The 20,294-nt window shown below is 37.4% G+C and overlaps 3 protein-coding genes and 1 pseudogene across 5 annotated transcripts; 2 read left to right on the top strand and 2 right to left on the bottom strand.

Annotated features, from left to right (window-relative positions):
• Positions 1-588: 588 nt before the first annotated feature.
• On the top strand, positions 589-8,800 carry LOC137747519 (phosphoinositide phosphatase SAC3-like). Of its 3 annotated transcripts, none has more exons than XM_068487647.1 (17): positions 589-943; positions 1,031-1,304; positions 1,569-1,773; positions 1,858-2,023; positions 2,578-2,800; positions 3,189-3,265; positions 3,640-3,827; positions 3,905-4,002; positions 4,256-4,389; positions 4,486-4,614; positions 5,101-5,467; positions 5,642-5,763; positions 6,017-6,130; positions 6,665-6,856; positions 7,320-7,493; positions 7,669-7,777; positions 7,953-8,800. In XM_068487647.1, the coding sequence occupies exons 2-17, from the start codon at positions 1,197-1,199 to the stop codon at positions 8,070-8,072; spliced, it is 2,526 nt and encodes an 841-aa protein (XP_068343748.1). In that variant the 5' UTR covers positions 589-943; positions 1,031-1,196; the 3' UTR covers positions 8,073-8,800. The 3 variants fall into 3 exon arrangements, with proteins under 3 accessions (XP_068343748.1, XP_068343745.1, XP_068343746.1); XM_068487644.1 differs by having other exon boundaries at positions 5,089-5,467; XM_068487645.1 differs by having other exon boundaries at positions 589-963; positions 1,147-1,304; positions 5,089-5,467.
• Positions 8,801-9,273: 473 nt separating this feature from the next.
• LOC137747171 (eukaryotic translation initiation factor 3 subunit K-like) lies at positions 9,274-11,713 on the bottom strand. The gene is made up of 8 exons (XM_068487213.1): positions 11,454-11,713; positions 11,277-11,333; positions 10,764-10,814; positions 10,613-10,675; positions 10,272-10,322; positions 10,126-10,192; positions 9,860-9,942; positions 9,274-9,728 (listed from the first exon to the last, which is right to left on the bottom strand). Exons 1-8 carry the CDS (start codon positions 11,577-11,579, stop codon positions 9,525-9,527), a joined length of 702 nt encoding a protein of 233 aa, XP_068343314.1. The 5' UTR covers positions 11,580-11,713; the 3' UTR covers positions 9,274-9,524.
• Positions 11,714-13,142: 1,429 nt separating this feature from the next.
• LOC137748488 (kinesin-like protein KIN-7B) lies at positions 13,143-16,763 on the bottom strand (annotated as a pseudogene).
• Positions 16,764-17,220: 457 nt separating this feature from the next.
• LOC137747737 (protein MIZU-KUSSEI 1-like) lies at positions 17,221-17,709 on the top strand. The gene has a single exon (XM_068487894.1). It carries the CDS (start codon positions 17,221-17,223, stop codon positions 17,707-17,709), a length of 489 nt encoding a protein of 162 aa, XP_068343995.1.
• The last annotated feature ends 2,585 nt before the right edge of the window (positions 17,710-20,294 follow it).

Raw genomic sequence — 20,294 nt, 5'->3', positions numbered from 1 at the left:
AACCATATTTCTTCCAAAAATAAAAAATAAAAAAACCATATGATTTTTTTTAAGAAAAAAACTTATTAAATAATATGTGGACTGACTGAGCGGTCACACAAGGTTGTGGCCACCTTTGGGTCTGTGAGATCTCCTTCCCTTTTTCTGATAGAAAAATACCAAACCGTACGAAAAAAAAATAACCACCACGGGTGGCTCGACATTTAGGTGAATTTCAATTCGGTGTTGTATACCACGATAGTAATTAACAGAAGTTGAAATATTCTTGTGAACCTTAAATTAAGAGACGTTAAAATGTTTTTGTGAACCTTTCGATCCTTAAAACAGAAAACTGTTGTGAATTTGCAAGAAAGTGATCATAATTGGCTTTCTATAAAATGAAAACCATATTAAAATAAACTTAGATTAAAATAAAATAAAATAAAAATATTAAAACATTATGAGCAATAATTAGGTCTCTGTTCCTATTTTTTTTTACTAAATTTCTACAGCGCTCTGGTCTTTTTTGAGCTCTCAACCCCCTTTTCTTCTCGAACTTCCCAACTCTTCTATTTTTCCACAATTTATTTTCTTTAATTTTTCGTTTATATTTATCATCTTTTTCAAATTTTCTGCTTGATATTCTCCGAGTTGCTTTTCCCTTCCATATAAAGCTTCCATTTTCAAACCTCCATTTTCTCTCTCCTCTATCTTTTGTCTCTGCGTTTTCTCTCTGTAAATATCTATAATTATACGTATATATTCCAATTGGCTGCTTAATTTTGGTAATTGGGTTATTCGATCCCGGAAAATTTTGATTCTCCGACCCCTTTATTCGATTTGCTCGGTCGAAAAGATCAGAAATTTAAACCAGGAAAAGCTCAATCTTACTTTGCTGAATCGAACCCAGATTTCGATTTCCCTGGTTTTGCGAATGGGAAGAGGAGGAGCTGGAATTGGCAAGGTCAAAGTCTGCAACTGAAGGTTTTTGATTTTTTTTGGTTTCTTTTTAAAGCTGGGATTTTGATTGTGAATATTGTATTTGAAGCAGCCAAATCCCACAATTCATACATGGGGTTCGTTAGGTGAATGAAGTTCGAGTAGTTTTTCGGTCGTACAAGATTTTGTGTGGCTGATTTGGTTGTTCTGTGCATGCCATTCTGATAGAAACCCTGAGCCTGAGGCTCGGGGATCTGAAGATTTCGAATCTTGAATCGATGGCGTCCTCAGAGAATGAGCCTATGTCTCAATTGGGTGGCGGCGAAACTCGGGCTCCTCCCCAACACGTAGATATGCAGAAATTCCGGCTTTACGAGACACGAGCGGTAATGGTTCAGCTCCATTTGATCCGTTTAGATTCATTCTCTTGTCATTTGGTGGGCTGAAATTGTTTACATTGGTTAATTGTGAAGTTTGAATCAGAAATGTTTTTGCTTTATTGTATTGCCTCCATATGAAATCTCAAATTTTGTTGATTTTTGACATGTTTGGTTATTGCTGCATTTTCATCAGTTTACATGTTAATTATGCTTTGTGGAAACTGCGTTGTGATGCGTCCTAACTTATACATTTTCATCTTCATGCCTCAGAACTTTTACATGATTGGGAGAGATAAGAGTAGAACGTATTGGAGAGTACTAAAGATTGAGCGGTTGGACCCTTGTGAGCTTAACATTCGTGAAGATTCTACCACGTACACTGAAAGAGAATGTTCTGACCTGTTGTGGCGGATACATGAAGGGAACAAGGCTACCGGTGGATTGAAGTTTGTTACCAATTGTTACGGAATTGTTGGTATAGGACTTTGACATCACTTTCTTGTGCAATTAATGAAAAGTAAAAATAATTGCACTACTCATTTTTCGTTTCTGCTTTCAGGATTCGTAAAATTTTTAGGGCCCTATTACATGCTGCTTATCACGAAAAGAAGACAAATAGGCGCAATCTGTGGTCATACTGTATATGCCGTCTCCAAGAGTGAAATGATACCACTTCTGAATTCTTCTGTCCAATCCAGTACTACTAATTCTAAAAATGAAAACAGGTCCTTAGTCCATTTTTCTTTTACATGTATTTAGTGAGGGGACGTTGAAGGAAACAATGAATATTGCTCAGAAAAATACTGTATTTTATTCATCTATTTGAAGGGAATTAATTTTTTTACGATGTGACATTCTTCTCCCCCACACCCCCCCGGTTTATAATGATGTCATGATATGCTGTCAGGGTTTCTAGATTGGGATTAGTATATCTTTACAGTTTGAATTGTTCTCCATCTCCTCGTTTTAATCATTTGTACAAGTTATAAAGGGGTTGATTTTTTCATTCCCAAATTAATTGCTGGTTTTTGTTTGTCTGCATTGAGGTATATATTTAAATGAAATTCTGCAAATATTAGGACATAGTTCTTGAAATTTAGTTACATTTTTTATCCATTTATGGAGAAGCATTGTGTTACCAAGATTTATGGTGTAAAATCCTTTCATATTCTGTGTTACAGTTCACCCAATTGGCTATTTTTTCTTACCATATGTTTTATTCTAAATTTTTTTCTGGTTTTAACAGCTAATAATTTCTCTGTTTCTTTGATGGCTTCAGATACAAGAAGCTCTTATGCACAGTGGACCTTACAAAGGACTTCTTTTTCAGCTACTCATACCATGTTATGCGTAGTCTGCAAAAGAACATGTGTAAGAATGAGACAGGACATGTCCTTTATGAAACCATGTTTGTCTGGAATGAGTTCTTAACTCGGGGAATTCGGAATCACCTCCAAAATACTCTTTGGACAGTTGCATTGGTTTATGGCTTCTTTAAACAGGTGAGGTTCGAAGGGTTTTTAGACAATTTGGAAAGTACCTATTAATGCTTTATCTGGTTAGTTTAATGGTACTTTAGTACAGGTTTCAGATATACCCGTTAATGGGGCTGTTTTTATGTAAATTATTTTAACTACAAAATTTAGTACCTGTTACTGCCTTTTAATACAAAGGTGCTCGCATCTTTGGTTTCCTTTGTGGAGTGAGTGAAGTCCTGTAGAAGATTATCTGTTCAAGTGAATGTGCTTTTGTGTTATTTACTTTCTTAAGATCTTTACCTGCTCTATCTGTTTCAAATTTTATAGAAAAACTTGAGTGCAGTCTTTCTGCCCTTGTTTTGATCTTTATTTTAGAATTTTATACTGATGGATTAATGATATTTAAATGTAGGCCACTCTCTCTATATCTGGACGTGACTTCAAGCTGACCCTTATTGCAAGACGTTCACGTCATTATGCAGGCACCAGGTGAGGCGGCATTCATACTTTAGTTCCCTTATCGAATTCCATACTTAATGTAAATGGATGCGTAGATATAGTTTGAGAAAATTGTATTGGCTTCCTGGTGAGTGGTGACTATGTTCGAACTGGTGGCTACTAGGTTTGAGTAATCCTGTAAGATGTAATCAGGAACCCGCTATTCTGGTACATCTGGGATTTATTGTGCTGATTTTGTGGTCCGTAAGTTAAGTGATGGGACGATCTTTACCATGATTGTCAAAATTGTGATGTGATATTTTATTTCTTAGTACCCTTGTATAACTTTAGATTTCTCGAAGGTTCACACGCTTATCGACATGTGTGGATTGTGCATGACTCACCTGTTGCTTTTACTCATATAGGTATCTGAAACGTGGTGTTAATGAAAAGGGAAGAGTAGCTAATGACGTTGAGACAGAACAGATTGTCTGTGAGGATGTTCCTGAGGGGTTTCCAATGCAGATAAGTTCTGTTGTGCAGAACCGGGGCTCAATCCCTCTATTTTGGTCACAGGAAACCTCACGTTTAAATATCAAACCAGATATAATATGTATGTCCTTTGCATAAGCTGCATCTGTCAAGATTTATTCTGTGAATTCCTGTAACTAATTTTTTGTCTCCTTTTAGTGTCAAAGAAGGACCAAAACTATGAAGCCACTAGGCTGCACTTTGAAAATCTTGTCAAGAGATATGGGAACCCCATTATTATATTGAATCTGATCAAGGTAAATTTCATTAGCGAGAGATTCTATGTTGATGCTGTTTCATATTAATATTCATCATTTTATTTTCTTGCTTTCTCAAACTGCATGTCGTTGAAGAAACTAATTTTCACCTAGAATCTGCCTTCTGAGCCTAAATGTAGTACACGTGCTGATCTGAAATTGGCATGTTCTTTTTGGTTCTCCTCTTGCCCTCTTTGTTGATGTTTCTGTTCTAATTATTAGTTTCTTTCTCTTCTTTTTCGGCAATCAACAGACACAAGAGAAGAGGCCTCGGGAGTCCATACTACGTACAGAGTTTGCTAATGCAATTGATTTCATTAATAAAGACCTATCTGATGAGAACCGTCTGAAATTCCTTCACTGGGACCTCCACAAACATCCCAGGAGGTATAGCTTCTGGTTGATTTGTAATATTTAATTTAATAATGTGGTACCCTAAATTGTTATGACTGAAAATGTTACCCTTGTTTCTCCATCGTCCAGCAAAGCTACAGATGCTTTACTACTCTTGGGCAAGGTGGCTACATATGCCTTGACACTAACTGGGTTCTTCTATTGTCAAGTTAACCCAGCACTGAGACCTGACGGTGTCATTAAGTGGCCTTCCTCTGGGTAAGTTGTCATCTCGTCTAATAGTTTTCATGCTCCAATAATATTTGTGCATGCCTACTATTGGATATATGAACCATACAAATATTTTGTACAATTTCTGATGTGTTGAGAATAATTGCTGTTTGTCTGTTGTGATTTCACCGTTTGTTCTTTTTAGTCATTGGAAGAAAAAAAAGTGCAGATAGAACCGGTCCTTTATTGTGCATCTTTTGTTACTGGTGTGCCTCACTAAATCCTCGAGAAACTTTTATTCTTCTTTCTGAATTGAAAAAGATCTGAACCAGTTGAGAAACTTTTGTTCCGTTTCCTGTTGGGCACTCTCTTTAAGAAAGTGGTTTCGCTTCTATGTTCACTACCCTAGTAAAAATGTAACTCAAAGGATAAGATAAATATAATCTCATAAGAGGTTTGCTGCTGTATAATGCTCTTCAGAAAATCGCTTTGTTAAAACATTGACGGTGTAATGTGGAACAGGCATTTTGACAGTAACTTGTCTCCCGAAATACATAATGCTAATGGTGACAAGGAAGCTAATGGTACTGAGGATGCTGATAACATAGAGTGTAAACCAAGCGGAGGCAGAAATATTGCAAATGGTAATCATTCTGTCAAGCCATCCATGTTCCAGAGCGGGGTGCTTAGGACCAATTGCATAGACTGTCTGGATCGCACAAATGTTGCTCAGTATGCTTATGGGTTGGCTGCATTGGGACACCAGCTTCATGCTTTGGGAGCTATAGACAATCCAAGGATAGACCTTGATACTCCTTTGGCTGATGATTTGATGGGATTTTACGAAAGAATGGGTGACACACTTGCACACCAGTATGGTGGTTCCGCTGCACATAATAAGGTAAGAAATTTGATTTCGAATTTTGTTGAATTAATATGCTTTGGGATCTGATGGTTGATTGGATCCAACTCAAAAAATATAAATAAATGAAATAAAATTATTGGTTATTCAATGACCTTGATTCTTTATTTCACTACGGTTCTTTGAAACTTTTGAACTTGTAATTCTGTACAGATATTTTCTGAGAGAAGGGGTCAGTGGAAAGCAGCAACTCAGTCTCAGGAGTTCTTTAGAACTCTTCAACGGTATTACAGCAATGCTTACATGGATGCAGAGAAGCAAGATGCAATTAATGTGTAAGTTCTGCACCAAGTCCGAGTCTTGTATTTTCTTGTCTAACTGTTTTCAACTTTGGCACTGTTAAGAGGCTAATTCTTTCCTCCGATTAAAAGTGTCCTTTTCTAACTTATTGTACAGTTATTGTTGCCTGTCGTTGAAACTGGTCTTTTAGAAATTCTGTTTGCCGATGCTTGTGTTGATTTATGTTGATTTTTATTATTTCATGCATATACTGCTAGAATTTACTTCTTACTTTAATATTTTGAGCAGATTTCTAGGGCATTTTCAACCACAACAAGGCAAACCTGCACTATGGGAATTGGATTCTGACCAGAATTTTTACTCCGGGAGGGATGAACCAAAAGATAAGGATCTAGATGGAAGGTATGTAGTAGCCCAATCAAAGCCTTGAGAATCTTTATTTTTGTCAGATAGAATAAATCAATTTGAGTCTCCATGCATCGCACAAGTCATGCTGGAATTTCCTTTAAGTCCTATGCGATTCTTCTGACATTAATTAGCTCAGTTTGCGTTTTCTATCCATGAAAGCACTGTTGGTAACTTGGTATTTCAAGGATTAAATTTAATTCAATCATCGTTTTGTTTCATTGTATGTTTTTAGCCACATCACAGGAGCCTTCGGTCCAAAATGGAAAATGAAACTTCCAATGAAATATTGGCACTTATTTGTGTGCTTACTTAACCCCTATGAATATGTTGCAATGAGTTTTCACTAGCGTGATCTTATGATGGATATGTTTTCATTAACACGTGTACCAAATAGTAATGATAAACGGGCCATAACACTTGTTTAATGTTGTATTTATTGTGTAATTTTCAGCTTCTTTTTACTCATGCATGTCTCCTACAATTTGATTGCTGGACCATTTGCTCACCTGATCCCTTTTATATCTGTAGGTCCATTTTCAAAAGATCTTATTCCGATGGCAACATTCTTCGAGAAAGTAGCTCACTTATGTCATCCCCACATGTTAAGCAGGAGAAATTCACAAACCCTTGTATGCCTGATCGATCACAACAAGAAAGCAAGATTCTTTCAGAGTCATCACCTGATATATCAACTTCTGAGAGTGATATTGCATTTTCAAGGTTTTCTTACTACCCTGTCTTTCTTTGCAACATGGTGAAGTAGTGATAAACTTATTAAGTCTTTATTGTTACGTAACTTATCAGAAATTTAGAAATGAATCAAAAGAAAAAACTCATCAAAGAGGACATGAGAAACTAGGAAGCCTAAAAAAGGTACTTCGGAGTGATCAATAGAGTATGAAGTAATTGATTTTGGAATGAATCTTGTATTCTATCTGGTCGGTATTAATAAATACAAAATGAGAATCATTACTCTTATAAGACACCGTATTTTGGTTATTTGTCTCTATGTTCTCAGTTTTTCCATACCACACGAGGAAGAATTTATGGCATATCATGTGCTAGTGAGCTTCTCTGTGCATTGCTTATGTTTCAACTCATTTATATTGTGATTTCTGAAGACTGGATGATACGGTTTTGTTATACAAATCATGACGCTTAAATGGTTTGGGTTTCTCTATAGGTACACTCCCTCGATGCCTCGCAGGCAACTTTTTGGAGAGTTTCAAAGATACCGGTGTGAAAGTGAGCATATTTACTATTCTGAACGTGGAGATACGTACAACTTCTCAAACTTTGTTGACCTGGACTGGCTATCTTCATCTGGGAATTCTTGTGAGGAGGAGCCATTTGAGAGGTACTTTTTTAATTGAGCTCTGAAGAGATAATATTCTCGTTGATCATGGAAAAGAGGTCAACAAAATTTAAATAGAGGATGGGAATCCTGAAAGCATGTTTTCTTCCTTTTTTTTTCTCGTGGTGGTGTATTGAACATTGTCTGTTGGCTGAGACTTGAGATGCAATAATTGCAGGTCGTCAGTACTTGCATCTCCAATTGAGGGGCTATCAGTGGAGAATGTTGTTAACGGAATAATTGGGGATTCTACTCCATCTACTAGTGAATATGGATTGAGATTGAAGGTGTGTAACCATCTGCTATGAATATCTTCACTTAATAGTTGCCGTTTATGAAACCAATTGATTAATTCTGAGGTTCTGTAGAATTTTGGTCCTTAAGAAAATAATTTTCTTCACTTCAACATATGACATCAATGTCATTCGTTAATACTTCTGTTGTGGCCTTTGGGTCTGGTAGGGGAAGGAGCTGGCAGGAACGGGGTTGTCCTTTCATAACGGGGAGAGTTCCAATGTTCTCGAGGAGTATCCTGATAGCTTTGTGAACTGGGTCAACTACGGAGAGACGATATGCCACTGAAGTTCTTAATCAATTTTCCTCGGTAATACACTCCCGCCTTCATTTGGCTCGAGCATTTTCCAAAAGATGCTGATCCACGGATAAGAAACTATAGAGTGCGTGTTACCAATGTCAGGGACAAGGGAGAAACAAAGGCAGTGGAACCGGCGTTCGTTGAGAGGATACCATTCCTAGAGGAAGGTTGTCCCGGCCCTCGTGTACGATACAGCAGTGATTTGTTCATGAAAAGAAAAGAAAATTTCAGTCGGAAGTTATACCATAGTACAAAAGAGTAAATAGCCAACAGTTAAGAGATTCTTAGGAGCTCTTTCTCCGTCAGTTCATGGACAGTAGATTTCAAACTTGTAAATATATTGCTCGTCGGAGCTCCACTGTAGAGTTGCAGGCCGTCGATTCTTTTATTTTCCGTCGTGTTAATTCGTAGACCGGCGTAAAAACAGACATTGCCGGGTAAGTGGTGCGGGATATCGGATCCTGCTGTTGTACAAGTAGAACCGAAGATGCAGCGATTCTTGCCTTTAAGCGCTAATTTTAGGCCTAGACTTGGCGTTTGATATAAAGATTCACTGTAAAATATTCATTCAATAAGTTGTCCAATTTGGCCAAATAAAAGTTTCACCATTTAATTAATCCTAGTTTTGATTGAGAGCGTTTATTTTGTACTCGAGGCTTGATTTATAATATTGTTTGTACAATAGCGGGCAAATAACATGCGGGAAATTTTATTTGTTCTGAGCTTTTTAGTCAAAATGATGTCTAATATTAACATAACTTCTTAATTTGGTTCTTAAGATTTAAATTCGATAGAGTTGTTCTCTGAGTTTATTCACCGTCAATTATTTTGGTTTTTTAGTGAAAAATTTTCATTAAATAAGAAAAAAAAGACAAAATATCTTCACCGCCTGTCAAATTATTTTGATCTATTATTTATTATATCATGTGTTTTTGTTATTTTGTTTCTTTTTTAACAAATATTAACTGAAGACCAAAATAATTAATGGTAGACAAACTTAATAACCATTCTATCGATTTCAATCTCAAAAGACCATTTTGGCTAAAATGTCTGTTCTTTTATGATCAAGGAACCCTAAGAGCCGGTCGAGACTGAGAAGAAACAGCGATCAATCTAAGCGATCGAAAACCGCGAAAAGGAAGAATAGAATGGAGGGAGAGGAGTAGGTTTTGTCGTGCCTCGGAAAAGTTTTCGAATAAGAAAATTGATAGCTTCAATAAAATTACAGTCAAGAAATCCCGCGGATAAGCAGCCGTCTAGTTTTCGACATAAAACTCAAAAGTCTCGGACAGAATAAACCAAAGCTACCGAAGACGGAATGAAGCAACTGAGCCATGTAATCGTAAAAGTTAGAGCTGCAGCTGGTCTCAGAATGCTGAAGTTTGTGCTCAAAATATGGCAAGAGTCTCCATAAGCACAGAGATCAGCGGATACGATGATCAACCAAGAATGGGGAAGATGCGAGCCACGTGCTCTAATGGGATGCCATCGTCAGTGTTTTTCTTCAGCTCAGGATGGTTAAATTCATTTCGAGGTAGGACAATGAGCTGACCCCTGCCTTGACCTTTCTCCAGAATCCAACCGCTATTAGCTACGTGGTGCTCAAGGAATTTGTCCAGGGCTAAACCTTCGATGTTGATAGCCTGTGACAGCACAATTGATTACACGTTTTGCAGAGCCCAACATAAAAAATTCAATGCCCCTCCCCTGGTTGGATTGAAGCGTTGAAGTCCTAAACACTTTGCGGAATATGTATAAAATATAAAAAATATACCTCAGCAAGCACAGATCTGGGAACCCTCTGGTAAGTCAAGGAAAGAACATGAACTGCATAGTCTTGGATTCCTTGCTCAAAACCTGCAGCCAATTCTTTTGTAAGTCCATGCGTAACACACAACATTCCATATAATATGAAAGAAAGATGATAGACAAAAAACCAGTAGCAAGACAAAATCCATAACAATTCTGTAAATCGAAACCATATATCTCACGGAAAAAAAAAATATATATATATATATATATCTATAATCTATAAAATACCTGGAACAGCTTCAACTATGTGACGATTCTTGGATGCTTCATCCCAGAATTGAGTGAATCGTCCAGTCTGCAAGGAAATGAGTAGGTTTATAAGCTATGCATGAGTAATGAGGACCCGAATGCAAACACTACATAGAGAAACATACCTCCAAGTAGTGAGATAGAACAATTAGCGTCTTGAACTGCTCCTCCATTTGCTGATAAAGAATTAGAGCAAACAAAAGAGGGAATTAACTGAATAATATTCAATGGCCAAAGAAGCAGAATAACATTCCATATCCCGAAATATCTCATTGATACTGGAATTCTCTGAGATGATAAACACAGAGAACCAGAAACTAATAAGAGCTGAATAAACAAGGAACTTGAAAACCATTCTGCAATTTTGACTCACAGACACACGCTGCACAATCTATTTGAACCTCCATCACACGTGAACAAAAATAATGACATTGTGAGGAGGAGGAAACGAATGAGAGAACTATACCACTCTTTCGGGAATTAAGAAGAGGCAGAGGCTGAAATCAGGAGAGGGCATTGCCATCAGTGCCTGCACATCAATTAGCACTCATAAACATTAAACACCCTTCTTAATTACAACTAAAAGAAAGGTTTTAAAGAACGAGATTCATACAGACCTTAACCAAGATGCGGGCAACAATTTGGGTGCTCATTCGGTCCTGCTCAAACTGCACCCCAAGCGAAAAAAAAACGACAAAGTTCAGTTTGGTAGTAAATTACAGAATAAAAAAACAAATGCCAATTAAACAGAATAAAGCTTGGCAAGCAAAATTATAGAATCGAAAATCGAAAACCAATTACAAAGAATTCGGCTTTGCAGTAAATCATACAATTTAAAACAAAATCCAACAACAAATTACAAAGAATTCAGCTTTGCAGTAAATCATACAGTCTAAAACAAAAACCAACTAAAGAATTTGCAGTAAATTATACAATCCAAAACAAAAACCAACTAAAAATCCGCTTTTCAGTAAATTATGAATCCTAAAAAAAAAAAAAACAATTAAAAAGCATTCATCTTTGCAGTAAATTATGGATTGCAAAGCATAAACCAATTAAAAAGAATTCACTTTCGCACTAATTCTAAAACAAAAAACAACTATAATTAAAAATCCCAATTCTCAAATTACCTGATAGAGGCGAAGAAGGCAGAGATTGGCATCGAGACTGTAGGTTTGCGAAGAAACCTAAAAAACAAGCAAATCGCCCAGTCATTCAATGGAAATTAATCAAACCCAAGTATCGGTTTCCATCAATCAAGAGACAGAGACAGAGACAGAGATAGAGATACAGATACAGATACAGACCTGCTCGTTGACGTAGTTTTCGAGATCGGGAAGGATGTCAGGGTTGTACGGATTCACGGCGAGCAGCTGCTCCACCGCGAGCGCCACCTGCTGCTGCTGCTGTTGCTGTGGAACCTCTCTTCCCATTATTCTCCGATTTATTTATTTGATTTTTTTTTTGCTTCGATTATTCGAAAGAATCTGTCTCTCTGAATTTTGTATCGTCGTTCTACTTCGATACGAAATAAAACGAAGGGAGGGAGGGAGCAAAGGGAGAAAGGGCTCACGGCTTCACTTGCTCTCGTCTAGAGTCCTCCTGCGTTTGCGATTGAAAACATGTCAAATTACTCATATACCCCTTACTTCCCTTTTTTTGTTTGGGAAATTCCTTATTGGGTTTTTATCACAAATTGTTCCTGAAATTGATCATCACCATCAAAATGGTCTCTGAAATTGAAAATCAATTAAATGTGCTCCCTGAAAATAGGTGTTACAAATCAATGTGATCCTTCCGTTACAATTCTGTTAAAAATTCCGTTAAGTAACGATGTGGCACATAAATAGGTCGCATAAGTCATTTTTTCTCACAAATGGTCCTTGAAATTGACCCGCAACATCAAAATGGTCCTTGAAATCGACCTATAACATCAAAATGGTCCGTGAAATTGAAAATTGATCAATGTAGTCCCACAAGTAAGTGTCCCAAATCAATGTAGCATTTCGTCACAATTCTGTCAAAAATATTGTTATATCCTGATGTGACACATAAATGGATCATACAAACCTAATTAAATTAAACAAATTACAAATAAGTTTAATGATTTAATAGTTTATAAAAAATTGTGAACCCAAAAACCCAGTCCTGCAATCACATTTGATCCTAATCCACATTCATCTACTTGATTCGATGTCTATTCTCTAAAAAAAAAAAAAAAAAAAAAAAAAAAAAAAAAAAAAAAAAAAAAAAAAAAAAAAAAAACTCAATACACTCATCTTTACACGCTTCAACACCCTTCACCGAATTGAACCTGGATTGAGATCACCTTTAGTGACGACTTGGGTAATTGTCAACGACTTCTAGGACATCATCATTAACATTTACATCATCAACATCCTCACAACCTTAATCTTAAGAGCTTGTTTGGCGCTTCCCTGGTGGTTTGACGACTCAAAGAACGGCGAGGTCTGCCTTGAGATAATGAGGTTATAACCAAATTGCGTCTATTGTTGGTTGAAAAGTATTTTCAAACCCCATCTTAGGCCTTGGTTAAGCCTTGTGCCTTTGAGAATTTATGGAAGGGATTTCTCTTCAGAGTTGGTCTTGCTATAAGAAGAAAAAAAATTCTATTGTGCAAAAATGTATTTAGACAACTTTTTAATTAATTATCAAATCCACATCAGCACATAACAATTTTTTTTTACTGAATTGTAGCGAAAGGATTATATTGATTTGCGACACTTATTTTTATGAAAAACTAATGAAAAAAGCTTGAAAACGAGTCTAAACTGCACATAAAAAGCCTAAAGCCAATCACAGCTTCGTAGGGTTGCAATTTATATATATTGATCGTATTTCTAATATTATTTCTCATTTGATTTTTCAAATAAAGCAACACGATTGAAAAAACGTTTAATTTCACACCCGGAATCATGTGTTCGAATTCATGAGCCCAAGTGACATACAGAACAGAAGGAGTAAAATAACCCTTTACATTCATTGCATCAAAGTAATACATACATGGCAATTCCTGACCGTGACAAAAATGTATACAACAAAACCTTCATTTGCAACAACAGTGAACAGAAACCACTTGAGTTCTTGTTTACAGAATCAAAGGATTTGATATCAAGTTCCACCCCATCCACGTCTTCTTATCCGACGGGTAATTCAGTTCAAACATCCCCTTGCTAATGTGCTCACCCGATTTTCAGAAGCCTACCAGCTTCGCAACAACTTCAGCGCTTTCCTGCACGTTTTGCATGTTATGGGGGTCTGTCCACAACTTGTTCACCAGCTGCAGCCTACTCTGTTTCCCTCCGGACGGAATCACCCATTTCACGTACAGCATTTCTCTCTCGTCCGCTGTCAGCATTTCTCTCTGGACGAGAGTGTGTTCCTTGTTTGCTCTACATGACTCAAGGCTGGGCTAATGGTGCATATAATGGCTGTCCGAGCATTTCCCCCAAGTGAAGACTGCAGTAGTCGAGTAAGTTTTGAATCCCTATATGGTATGTGACCACTTCTTTTTCCACCGCTGTGAAAGAAAGCCTTATTAGATAGCTTGCATGCACTTACATTTTCAACAAATTACAATGCAGGAATTTTCCATTATTATCGCAAAAAAAAGTACTTTTCTTTTTTATATACCACTGCTGAGCATGGACTTTCATGCTCACAGATGAGTACCATGTAATTTCATGCATTTGTGTCTGTTTGCGTAGATTGGAGCTTTCCATGCTAAAATGCAAATAAGTTCAAGGTTTTTGTTTCCACCAAAGCAAAAGGCAGGATTCGGATAAGTTGAACATGAACATATAGCACAAAACTAAAGGAACAAGAGCTACAGATGCTCTAAGTCATCAACATTTTGACAACAGCTTTACCTTAGCTTCCTGATAACGGTTGTGAGTGTCAACAAGCTACGGTTAATGTGACTGCCTTTCTTCAATCTTTCACCATCTGCATTTGTTTGGGAGGCACGTTCACTTCCAGCAAGGTCCACAAGGTTCTGCAGATATCCAGAATTCTAGTAAAAACCCATGGAAGAAAATTTCGTTCTTGTTTACTACCAAAAAACCTGAGTGAGGATAAACATTACCAAACTCGCTCCAAAAGCCCTCACAGACCCTGAACTCTTCCGGAGGCTGCTTTCTATGGTCTGGAAAAAAATAAACAAATTGGTGATTTTACCCTAATGCATGCTTGAGTAAAATAATGCTTGTATGCATGATGGCTTATGGCTGCCACATTAACATTGTTCTGCAGAGGAAACTTGACTCAACTTAAAAATGTGTAACCCAAGTTTCCAACTCAAGAAAGGAAGAACCGAAAATAAAGGAGGATGACAAGCTAATAATACGGTCTTCATAAAGCACTATATAAGAGTCAACCTTTCATGAAACATTTAAAAAAATATAAATTCATCATGTAAACCAGCCTTATTATACGATGCGATCTTGAGCTTTTATCATTTAGGGCAGTTTCTCCCACTTGCCTTTGAGCTGCAAAGACAACTTTACAATTAGATCATACAAAACAGAAAATATGATGCACGGATCATCTTATGCAATGCAGAAAGGTTTTAACATTTTGCCACCAATTCTCATTCAAATGGGAAAATATGTTCACTGGATGATAAGAAGTTACTGCCAGTAGCTTAGGAAACACAATTACAATCAGATAGTTAACACCACATTTGTTCATTGGAACAACAATTGTACTCCATCAATTCAACAAATCATCTCAAGTTTTGGACAAACACCTTACAATTTGCAATGAACTTAAATTAACACATTACCTTCACAATTCCAATTAAGTGCCTCAAATGTTCGCCATTCTCAACAATTTCTTCCTGTGGCTTGTCAACTATGGTGCCTTTCTACATTAAAAAGGGGGAATGAAACGTTAGAGCATGAAATGGAATCCATTTGATCTCCATCATGAAAGTTTCTTGTAAATACCTCAGAGTCATCCAAAAGCCGAAGTGAGCCAGATTTGCATTTCAGAAGATCAACAACAGTTTCATTGTAGATCTCCAAAGCAGAAAATTTCGAAACAAAATCCCTTTCTGGCATCTACGAGATCAAAAAAAAGCAACAAGGGCATAAGCAACAAAATGGTTATAGCAGTACCAAGAGGATTCCAAAGGCTATATAAAAGGTCATGGTATGAACTATGACTTGCATTCTTGATGTGTTCAAAGATGTCCCTCACTGCATTTTCGGTGATTCCTCTCATGGTAAATGTCTTACCACTACTAGTCTGCCCGTACGCAAAAATTGTACGAAGACCATGTTGCACAGGATATAATGACATAGAAGTCTACGAGTTAGTAGCTAGATGTTCAGTTACCGTTCATTCCTGTGAGTGCAGATAAAGCAACATCCTTGGCTCCTTCCTCATAAACCTTCTGAGTTGAGCACTTCAGGCCAAAAACCTTATCTGTCGCATTTAAATCACAACAAATGAGTTACTTGAGTAAAAACAACTCTCTCAGAAACTTGACTCCGAAGAAAACAAAAAGGAACGTCCCAAAAATTACAATATCGTACATCAAATTATTTTCGCACATCGAAACCTCTGCGCGGTTGACAGAATTCAGCAGCGAACAAAATAAGACTAGCGAAAGCACAAGAAGAATACGAAAGTCTTGAAAACTATAGTGTGCTCATCCAAGCAGTCCAAGCTATAAGATCATACATTGCCTGCTCTCGCCTGTTCATCGGCCTCAAACGAACAGTGACCAAAATTTCCTCCTCGCTGACTTTTGAACCACCCGGAGTGGAGCACGGAGTCCTTCGTAGCTTAGCCGACGGAGTTGCTGGTGTCCTCGGCATCATCTTCACTTACTAACCTCCACTCTAAGAACAACAGAAGCCAAATCAATCGGAATCATCACCAATCATAAAAATTCACATTTTCGATCTAGAACAATCCAGAGAATTCCTAGAGATACTACTTTTCTTGGATTGCAAAATTTAACCGATACAAATTGGCGAAAACGAAACTCTAGCTTCAACAACAGAATCAAAGCATTAGCATAAAGAAATCATGTTCATTGCCAAAACCTAAAACATAAATCATAAAAACTGAATCTATCAGACTCGTTTCGTATTCTTGAAATTTTTTGTCCTCTCAACAAATTTAACCTGAAAAAAAAAACACAAAATCAGAAGAAAAGAAATCTTTAATTTCTGTACTAAACTTCATGAATCTAACAGCACTGCGTCATCGGGAACAAATATATGTATATATATATGTAGGTAGAGAGAGAGAGAGGGAGATGAATTGTCGGCGAAGTCCGAGTGCCAGTGAAGAACTGCAATGCTAGAGAGAGAGGAGAGAGAGAGAGACGGAGATGGAAGAAGTAACGGCTATTTCAGACGTGAGTGGTAGTAACGGCTATTTCGGTTAACATTTCCGTCCGCTTAGCCGCACCTGAAGTGCCAACATAAATGATTTGTTTCCTAATTTTTGAATTTCTGGGGCCTGGGTGTTGACCGGCAGGGAGGCCGGAGTTGGGACCCACGCCGGGTTGGAGACGCGTGTCACCCGTGCGGTAGTCACGTTCTGAGTTTACAAACAGGAAACGCGGTGATATGTAAAGACAAATTTTGGAAACAAAATTTAAAGTTAATTTACATAAAACTATCTTAATTATTGAATTAGTCACACTTTTATATCTCATTTTTAAAAAATTTTAATATCATACCTCATCTACGAATTTTTTACAATTTCAAACATTCCGTCAGTTTTCTGTTAATTCTTCTGTTAAATAGTGACGTAGCTTGAGACGGTGCCCATTCTCTATTAAAAATTAATAAAATATTAAAAAAAATCATTTAATATTTTTTTTTTTGCATGGGACCCACCCTTATCCCCTCACCCTTTCTTTCCCCTCCCATCTTCCCCAAACCCAAACCCAGATCCCACCCCACCCCTTCCAGCAATTCCATTCGCACCTACCCAACCTCTGCACATCCATCCTTCACTCACCCCACCCCCCGACCCTCCCTCCCTTCTCCCTCCTTTCTCTCCTCTGCACATCTATCCACCTCGCCACCCAAAATGACAACGGTGATTCCGCCCCAGCAGACCCGCCCCTCGAAATCCATGGTCATCGGCACAATCTTCGACCACCGCCGCGACCACGTATGGTTGTGCATCCAGCACGACCGCCTCTCCACCAAACCCACCCTCCTCATCAAGCTCTCGGTCTTGACCTACCAACTAATCAATGAGATGCGATTTGACCTCGTCGGCGTGACCCTCAAATGCGACGAGTTGGACCGGCCCCAGTTCACTGATTGCTCGCTCCAATTTGTCCCCATTTGGACCGTTCACTGCAACGATCGCAAACTCGTGTCCATGCAGAGAAGAAAAGCGTGCGAGAAGGTGAAATTGATGCTAAAGCTGATGCAGTCAACGACAGTCGGAGCCAGAGTAATGCTGACTGGGTTCTGGGTTTGGGTTGGGTGTGGTGGATGGGATTGCTGGAAAGGGTGGGTGGGATCTGGTTTGGGTTTGGAGAAGACAAGAAGGGGAAAGAAATGGTGAGGGGATAAGGGGTGGGTCCCCATCCAAAAAAAATATATTAAATGATTTTATTTTTATTTTTTAATATTTAGTTAATTTTTTAATAGAGAGTGAGTCTCGTCTCAAGCCACTTCACTATTTAACGGAAGAATTGACAGAAAACTAACGGAATGTATGAAACTGTAAAAAATTCGTAGATGAGGTATGACATTGAAATTTTTTAAAGACAGGATATGAAACTTTGACTAATACAATAGTTAAGGTAGTTTTATGTAATTTACCGAAATTTACAAACTAAATGATATGTTATCAATAGGAATGAATATTTTTATCAACGCTTAAGTAATAAGTCAATCATCAACTTTCATGTCTTTTGATTTCTAAAATTTAGTCTTCTTAGTATTATTCGGATGATAAATGTCAAGACGTCGAGCTATTAGAAATCGGGCCGAACCTAACAACAAAGCCCAAAATAAAAATAGGCCCGCCAATTAAAGAAGAGTCAAAACCATTTCGTTTAACAGTGCTTTTAAAAGGTTTGAAAAGTATTTTCGAAAGTGCATTTTAGCATAAACACTTGAAGTCGGGAAATTGGAGTTGTTCAGTTCATCGTTCTTCCCTGCTGTATTGGTCCCCTTTTTGGTCTCAGTTCCAATTCCAAATTCGAAAGTGAAATATAGACCTGTAGGTACATTCTCCTCAAACATTTCATTATACTCCCGGTTGGTAGCTTTATCGAGTAAACAATAGGTGTTGGACAGTCACTATGTCATCCTCAATTGTGAGACTTGAAGGAGCTCAAACGTACACAATCGGCTTCGGATAGGCGTTAAAAATAAATACTAACTACTGCATTGTCATTTAATATTACGGTCTAATAGTATTTCTCTTCACTTGCAAGTGAAATGTCATAAATTTAATTCTCGTCAAAAACGAAGTTGAATTACATTATTATGACTAACCCACTCCCTCATCTCTTAGTGTAAATACTATTGTTTGTTAAAAAAAAAAAAAAAAAAAAAAATTCTTCTTTCTGAATTTCTTCGAATGGGGGTCCAGTTCTGGACCACTTTGTAAGCAAAGTCCCAAGATATGGGTGAAGGAAGTCCATCTTTTCTGGCAATGACACCAATTGCTCACATTACAAAAGGTGAAAAAAAAAAAAAAAAAAAAAGGTCATCAAGGGGGAGAGTAATACTCTCCACCACCACACAGCCGTACAGGACGGGAATAGGATTGGAAGAAATTAATTTCTTCCAAAATATGCATCGTTTCTGTAGTTTCGTGCAGCATCCATATGAGAGAGGAACATAAGTCTCCTCCGATCCCATGTGGTGTGACAAAGTTCTAACACCAAACAAATCACAAAATCAAAAGAAACAAGTCTGCACTCTATTGGAGCCAAGCTCTGAGTAGAAATAAAAAATGGAGTACCAAGCCAACAAGGCTTCCCGGCTGCTTTACGAGGGACGGCAGAGGAACTTCTATTGTATGCAGCATTACTCTTACTTTGTAAAGAGACTGTTTCCATAACTTGAACCAATGACCCTTTAGTAACAAAAGACCAACATTTCCATTGCGTCAAGATTCACCCTCAAATAATAAAGGGAGTACCAAAGAAAAAAAAAAGTGAAGAAAACCACTTAACAATCTAAAGTGCTTTTGTTGCAGTATTTCAAGTCATGTAACTTTTCTATGTACAAGATTGGTTTGACATACGGACATGGTAGCGTCATGTTGCATTGTATCATGCTGGTGACATGAGGTGAAAAAGGAATGCTTCAATAAAGAAAGATAAATCACTGTTGATGAAAGTAAGTTGCTATGAAAGTTACTCTCACATTGAAGGGCAGTATGTCAAAACATACTTCATAAAAATCACTTTTGAAATGAAATTGCTACGAAATTTGCTCTCTTTCAACTTGATCACATTCACATTTGAAGGTAGTAGGTAGGAAACTGCTTCGTAGGTAGGAAGAAAAGCATGAGGACTGATATAACAAGAGAGAGTCCATTGTCCATACAATACAGCATATACCAAGAAATGTCCTGAAAGTTGTTCTTTTGATTTTGGGTCATGACTTAGTTGACTGGGAAACTTTGTTGACGAAAAGTTAGGTTTCATCTAGGTGTCCAGATGATTACCGTTTCATCAATCCAGGAGATATGTAGACATTTTATTCTCCACCATTTTCTAAGATGAAAGGACGTGAATGAAAATCCACATGTTAAGTTCTGAATGGCTTACTGATGTTGAGAGTGAATTTTACATCGGGCAAAAAAGTGATTTTATATGTGTTTATAAGTAATTAAAATATTTATTATATTACCAATTAGTTTTACGATGAAATCTCAACTTCCTTCATGATATTAAAGCAGGTTGTCATATGTGCGAAGCCCAACGACTATACGAGCTCAACGTCACCCAATTCGTGTTGTCCACATGTTAGATTTGAAAATTGGCCACACATAAAAGAATTTTTTGAGAATGAATCTCACATCGGATTAACTTACACGTTTTGTATGTGTTAAGTAGCCCTAGGATGCTGAACTCTTTCTATATTTTACAGGTACCATATTATACCATTAAAATTTGATGATTGTTC

The sequence above is a fragment of the Pyrus communis genome, chromosome 10, assembly GCF_963583255.1.
Source record: "Pyrus communis chromosome 10, drPyrComm1.1, whole genome shotgun sequence".
Classification (NCBI taxonomy): Eukaryota; Viridiplantae; Streptophyta; class Magnoliopsida; order Rosales; family Rosaceae; genus Pyrus; species Pyrus communis.
The sequence above is the reverse complement of the archived record's forward strand: the minus strand, read 5'-3'. Positions and strand labels throughout refer to the sequence as shown.